General features: G+C 51.4%; 1 protein-coding gene across 1 annotated transcript; it reads right to left on the minus strand.

The window, feature by feature from the left end:
* Positions 1 to 962: 962 nt before the first annotated feature.
* ADRA2A (adrenoceptor alpha 2A) lies at positions 963 to 4221 on the minus strand. Its single transcript, XM_054034616.1, has one exon. It carries the CDS (start codon positions 4025 to 4027, stop codon positions 2687 to 2689), a length of 1341 nt encoding a protein of 446 aa, XP_053890591.1. The 5' UTR covers positions 4028 to 4221; the 3' UTR covers positions 963 to 2686.
* Between the last annotated feature and the right edge of the window lie 2377 nt (positions 4222 to 6598).

The following is a 6598-nucleotide window of genomic DNA, read 5'->3' on the forward strand; positions in this document are numbered from 1 at the left end:
TTCAACACCTCTGAAAACCAGGCTCCTTTTGGAAGGTGCCGGTTGAGCACCCAAAAACAGACAGCTGAAATCAGCAGCCACTTTTCAAATTGTCAATTTTGAGGACCCCTGATGCTGCAAACATTTATGCACATCTTTAACTATAAGCAGGTGAGTAGCCCTATTGACTCCATGTGAGCAAAGCAAAGTACATGCGTAAGTCTTTGCCAGATTGGTGCTTTAAGGCACCAATCTCTTTGGGGCAGAGATTGTGCAAGGTGCTGTACAAACATAAATGACAATGCTTAATTCTGATTGAGTTCTCTAAGTGTTACTGTGATACAGATAATAACTTAACAACATCATGTTAAACCAGGGAAAGTTGTTCTTTCATTTTTTTCTTGACTCTGGGAAAAGGTCAAGGTTTACCAGAGTCACTTTTATGGGCACATCAGCCTGCTCCCAAGAGACTTAAAACAAACAAACAAAATCTCTTTCGGAAGAGTGGCTGTTGTCTTTTATAACATGAAATGCAATTCAGCTAAACCCAATGGTTATAATCTCCTGGTTTTATTTCTAGTTGCGTTTATGACCTAATTATTTAGCACCCTGGCTGTTGTTTGTAAATACTGCACCACACAGATATTTCTACTAAGAGGGGAAAAGGTATTGATAAGCTAACGAAGCAAATCTCACAGTGTAACCCTAAATCCAGTTCTTTAAGAAGCACATGAATGCTCATACTGTGGCATGAGAAAAGAAAGCAGCATATCAAGGATTCATTATGTCACTGCACTCTGAACTAAACCATTGTTTAGCATTAGGTATAGCAATGCCTTTTGGAAAACACACGTGACTCTTCCGATGACAACACTTACGGAGCCTAAGCCTGCAGCTGATGGAGAGTTTTGAAACTTGTGAACTGTTGAAAGTACTGATAACAGAATATTCATTCAAGTTTATTTCACATGTAATCTGTAAACTTTTTTATTTAATAAAAATCCATTATAGCAACTGCTGCTGACTTTTTACTTTTAAAAGGTAAAGGAAAGCTCTCTTTTTTTCTCACCTCTCAAGGATTCAGCTTTGAAAACTTATGTGGATGTAAACATTGGTGTCCAACTCCCATAATTCACCATGGGACCTTTGGAGTTAAATACATCAAAAACAAGAGTAAAAGGAATAAAACACTCTTGGAAATAAAAGGCTCTCTTTCTCCTTTAAGTCTGCTACTGTACATTTGACAGCTGCTGTCCAGTCAAATTTCAGTTTACAATGGAGTGATTTAAACAAACGTTTCGTCTTCCACATCATTTCTGTGACCTGTCAGTATTTAAACGAAGCTGTTGTTATAATGTTAAAAGGTTTCCCCATCGTTTATTGTGAATGGCAAAGAAGTTTTTCCTTTTTAATATTCTTCTGGAAGTTTTCCTCATGGCACGAGGACGTTATAAACAACAAACCTAATAGATACTTATGAAAAGGTGGTATTTTAATATTAACTCTTTCTTTCCCATTCCAACATAATGATATTTACACATTTAAAAAAAAAAAAAAGTATAATTACACTATAAAATATAGGAGAAACTGTATGTAAGTTTCTCCTCTTTTAAAGAGTTGTCCTGTATAAGATTCAGATCAAAACCAGACCGTTCACCAGTCTCCACTGAAGATGAAACTAGAAAATTAAAAACTTAAATCTTATCAGGTTACTCAAAAAGGCAGAATTGCTTTGGTGCATGAAACCTGGTTTCTTGTGCAGGAAACCCAGCAGGAATTAAAATGTCAAAAATCAATACAAATCAGATAACATGGTATATGTAACCCTGATATTTACTTTAAAATGTTATCTATTTACAATCAGGGGTGGAGAAAACAAGTTAGCATTGAACAGATTTCCGTGCTGTAAGGTAAGGGGATATTACTTTCTATTAACTCTTTAAGAACTTGATTGTTCTCGAGCATCACATTGCAAGCAAAATGAGCTCATTGTTCTCAATCTTTTGGATCATTTCTGATTGCATTGTGAAACGGTTAGTCTTTTTATTTTTTCCCCCCTTCAAGTTAGCAGAAAGAGGAATGTTACCTTTTCAGCAATACTAAATAATAGAGAGCAAAAAAGGAAACAGAAGCAGGTACATAAAAAAAATCCTCCAATATGGTCAGGTCTGCACTTACAAGCTTTACGGCCAAAAAATCCAATAACACATTGGAAATCTTGGTAATACTATCAAACCACAAAGTTGATGAGATGGCTCCAATTGTTTTTATGCTTCAAGTTGTCAAGACTATTTAAAGCATTCTTAGTTTCAAAGCTGACTGCCTTACAAAAATTAAGACAGATCTCAGGGACTGAACACTATTTTTACAAGGAGTTTAAAGTTCATTACACATCCAAAAAATAGCTCATGTGGGCCTGTATATTTTCTCTTTGTTGTTGATTTCTGAATTTCATTTAAGTTTTTAAAGAGTCAAGCTTATAAGTCATGAACCCATCCAAAGCCAGAAATGCAGAGGCTGTGTGTTTCCTTTGCTTGCTTTGTTGTTGCTTGGTGTTTTAATAGTTTCATCTCAGTTTTTAAAGGGGTCCCACCTGCACGTCAGAGGAAACTATTCACTTGCAAATCCAGCCCAAGGCAGCTGTGCATCACCCTCACATGGTAGAGCCTTTAGTCACCAGTCATGCTGACAGAGAAGGGTCTGTTCATCAAACAATCCTTTTCCTGTCTATCCTGCAGAGGATCTTTTTGAAGGCCCTCCTGAAGTCCTGGTTGAAGATGGTGTAGATGACAGGGTTCAGAGAGCTGTTGCAGTAACCAAACCAGAAGAAAAACTTGAAGAGGGGGAGAGGCACAGAGCAGCTCTTGCAGACAGCGGTGAGTGTGTAGGTGAAGAAAAAGGGAAACCAGCATACGACGAAGACCCCGATCACCACTGCCAGCACAAAGGTAAAGCGCTTCTCCCGGTTCTGCCTGCCCCTCCAGCGGGACGCTTTGGCATTCCTCTCCTCCTCCTCCATCCTCCTGGGCAAGCTGTCTCCAGGCTTGATCTGGCTCAATTTGGTCTTGCCCTTGCATCTCTGGGGCCTCCCCTGCTTCCTGCACTGGTGGGTCTCATTGTGCTCTGAGGAGGAAGTCTCCTCCATGTCTATGCCATTTAGCTCCCTCTCCTGCCCTCCTTCCCCTCCTCCCTCTGTCACCTTCTCCCCATTGAGCTTGGCTGCTGCTGGCAGCTCCTCCTTGTCTGCCAAGCCATTTTGCCTCTTATTGGGGTGTTCTCCTCTCTTGCTGGGGGGCACCCGGGTTCGCCTCTTGGCAATCTGATAGATACGTATATAGACCAGGATCATGATGAGGCAGGGGGCGAAGAAGGAGCCAATGCAGGAGGAGATGATGTACCACTTCTCATCGTTGATCTTGCACCCACCTGCCCGCTTGTCAGCCTGCTGCCCGTTCTTCTTCTCGATGGAGATGAGGGGCGGGAATGAGATGACGGCCGAGATGACCCAGACGATGAAGATGATGCACTTGATGCGGCGCGGCGTGCGCTTGAGGTTATACTCGATGGCCTGGGTGATGGACCAGTAGCGGTCCAGGCTGATGGCGCACAGATGCACGATGGAGGAGGTGCAGAACAGCACGTCCAAGGCCAGGTAGATCTCGCACCAGACCTTGCCAAAGTACCAGTAGTCCATCACCTCGTTGGCCAGTGAGAAAGGGATGACCAGCGTGGCCACCAGGATGTCAGCGGAGGCCAGGGAGACCAGGAAGAGGTTCTGGGGAGCCTTGAGCCCACGGCTGGTGAAGACGGCGATGATGACCAGCACGTTGCCGAAGATGGTGACGAGCATGAGCAGCCCCGCCAGGCTGATGAGGGTGACAGTGGTGGGGAGAGGGTAAGGTGTACCTCCTCTAGACCCGGCCTCGCTCTCATTCAGGCTCCCGTTGCTGCCAGGAGGCGGGTAACCCTCCTCTTCCAGCTGGTGCTGGTACTCCATGGAAGAGAAGAAGCGCCCCCTCTCCGTGAACGGGTTCTCCAGGTTAAACATCAACCCCAGCGGCCCTGCTCCCTGCTAGGAGTCACCCAGAAACCCAAGGGCCGGCTGCTGGACCTGGCAGGTCTGTAGCCTCCTGCCAGCGGAGCTAGTGGCAAACCTTAATTCAATCAGCACCAGCAGCCGCCTCTCTCTCCCATGACTTCTGTTTACTAGAGCGACAGAAGCAGCGCAGGGGGGGGGGGGGGGGGGGCAGCGTCTCTGTCCTTTGTTTTGTTTGGGTCTTTTATAAGCAGCTGATCCTCCCTCCCCGTGTCGAAGTCTACTTCATTTCCAGCCGGCTGGCGGGGGGGACAGAGGATTTCCCCCCACGCTCCACGCCCAGAGCAGGTTCTGCACGGCTGGGAGGAGGTCTGAGGTACTGTTCAAGGCTCCGAAATAAAGTTCATCTTACCTGTGCGGAGAGGGCAGGCGGGGGAGGGTCTGACATGCTAACCAAAGGGTCCAGCTAAGGGGGCGAGCGATGGGGGGATTGTCCAGGTGGAAGCGAGTGGCGGGATCGCCCCACCCCGGGTCCAGCAGGAAAGCAAATCCGAGGCAATCAAACGGGCTGAGTCTGCACGGCAAGGAGGGGACACCGCTTGTGGGGGGTCTGGCCGGTGTCGCTGTCCCTCCGGCTGCAGGCGGCTCGGAGCAGGAGCAGCAGCCGCCGCTTGCCGGAGCCCGGGCAGCTCGGAGCGGCGCGAGCCGGAGCCGGAGCCGGAGCCGGAGCGTGCGGGGGTCTGGAGCCGCGTCTGCCGCCGCTCTGCCGCCCTCGCCGCGGACTCGCTTTATAGCCCCGGGATCAATCCGGTGCTACTGAGCAGCCGGCGTCAGCCCCACGTGGGAAACTGCCCTCCCCGCGCGGGTACACACAGCCCTCCCTGGTCACCACACACACACACCCCACACAGCCCTCCCTGGTCACCACACACACACACCCCTCCCTGGTCACCACACACACACACACACACCCCTCCCTGGTCACCACACACACACACACCCCACACACCCCTCCCTGGTCACCACACACACACACCCCTCCCTGGTCACCACACACACACACACCACACACCCCTCCCTGGTCACCACACACACACACCCCTCCCTGGTCACCACACACACACACACACCACACAGCCCTCCCTGGTCACCACACACGCACACACACACACACACACCCCACACAGCCCTCCCTGGTCACCACACACACACACCCCTCCCTGGTCACCACACACGCACACACACACACCCCTCCCTGGTCACCACACACACACACACACACACACCCCTCCCTGGTCACCACTCACACACACCCCACACAGCCCTCCCTGGTCACCCCCCCACACACACCCCTCCCTGGTCACCACACACACCCCTCCCTGGTCACCACTCACACACACACACACACACACCCCTCCCTGGTCACCACACACACACACACCCCTCCCTGGTCACCACTCACCCCACACACACACACCTCTCCCTGGTCACCACACACACACACCCCTCCCTGGTCACCACTCACCCCCCACACACACACCTCTCCCTGGTCACCACACACACACACACACACACCCCTCCCTGGTCACCACTCACACACACCCCACACAGCCCTCCCCGGTCACCACACACACACACACCCCTCCCTGGTCACCACTCACCCCCACACACACCCCTCCCTGGTCACCACTCACCCCCCCACACACACACACCCCTCCCTGGTCACCACTCACCCCCCCACACACACACACCCCTCCCTGGTCACCACTCACCCCCCCACACACACACACCCCTCCCTGGTCACCACTCACCCCCCCGACACACACACACCTCCCTGGTCACCACTCACCCCCACACACACACACACCCCTCCCTGGTCACCACTCACCCCCCCCATACACACACACCCCTCCCTGGTCACCACTCACCCCCCCGACACACACACACCTCCCTGGTCACCACTCACCCTCCACACACACACACACCCCTCCCTGGTCACCACTCACCCCCCACACACACACCTCTCCCTGGTCACCACACACACACACACCCCTCCCTGGTCACCACACACACACACACACCCCTCCCTGGTCACCACTCACCCCCCACACACACACCTCTCCCTGGTCACCACACACACACACACCCCTCCCTGGTCACCACTCACACACACCCCACACAGCCCTCCCCGGTCACCACACACACACACACCCCTCCCTGGTCACCACTCACCCCCACACACACCCCTCCCTGGTCACCACTCACCCCCCCCACACACACACACCCCTCCCTGGTCACCACTCACCCCCCCGACACACACACACCTCCCTGGTCACCACTCACCCCCACACACACACACACCCCTCCCTGGTCACCACTCACCCCCCCGACACACACACACCTCCCTGGTCACCACTCACCCTCCACACACACACACACCCCTCCCTGGTCACCACTCACACACACCCCACACAGTCCTTCCTGGTCACCACACACACACCCCACACACACCCCTCCCTGGTCACCACACACACAAACACCCCTCCCTGGTCACCATTCACCCCACCACACACACACACACAC

The sequence above is a fragment of the Malaclemys terrapin genome, chromosome 7 (assembly GCF_027887155.1).
Source record: "Malaclemys terrapin pileata isolate rMalTer1 chromosome 7, rMalTer1.hap1, whole genome shotgun sequence".
NCBI lineage: Eukaryota > Metazoa > Chordata > Testudines > Emydidae > Malaclemys > Malaclemys terrapin.

Coding starts and splice junctions, on each gene's coding strand:
- ADRA2A (XM_054034616.1), bottom strand. CDS start 4,027: ATGTTTAACCTGGAGAACCCGTTCACGGAGAGGGGGCGCTTCTTCTCT.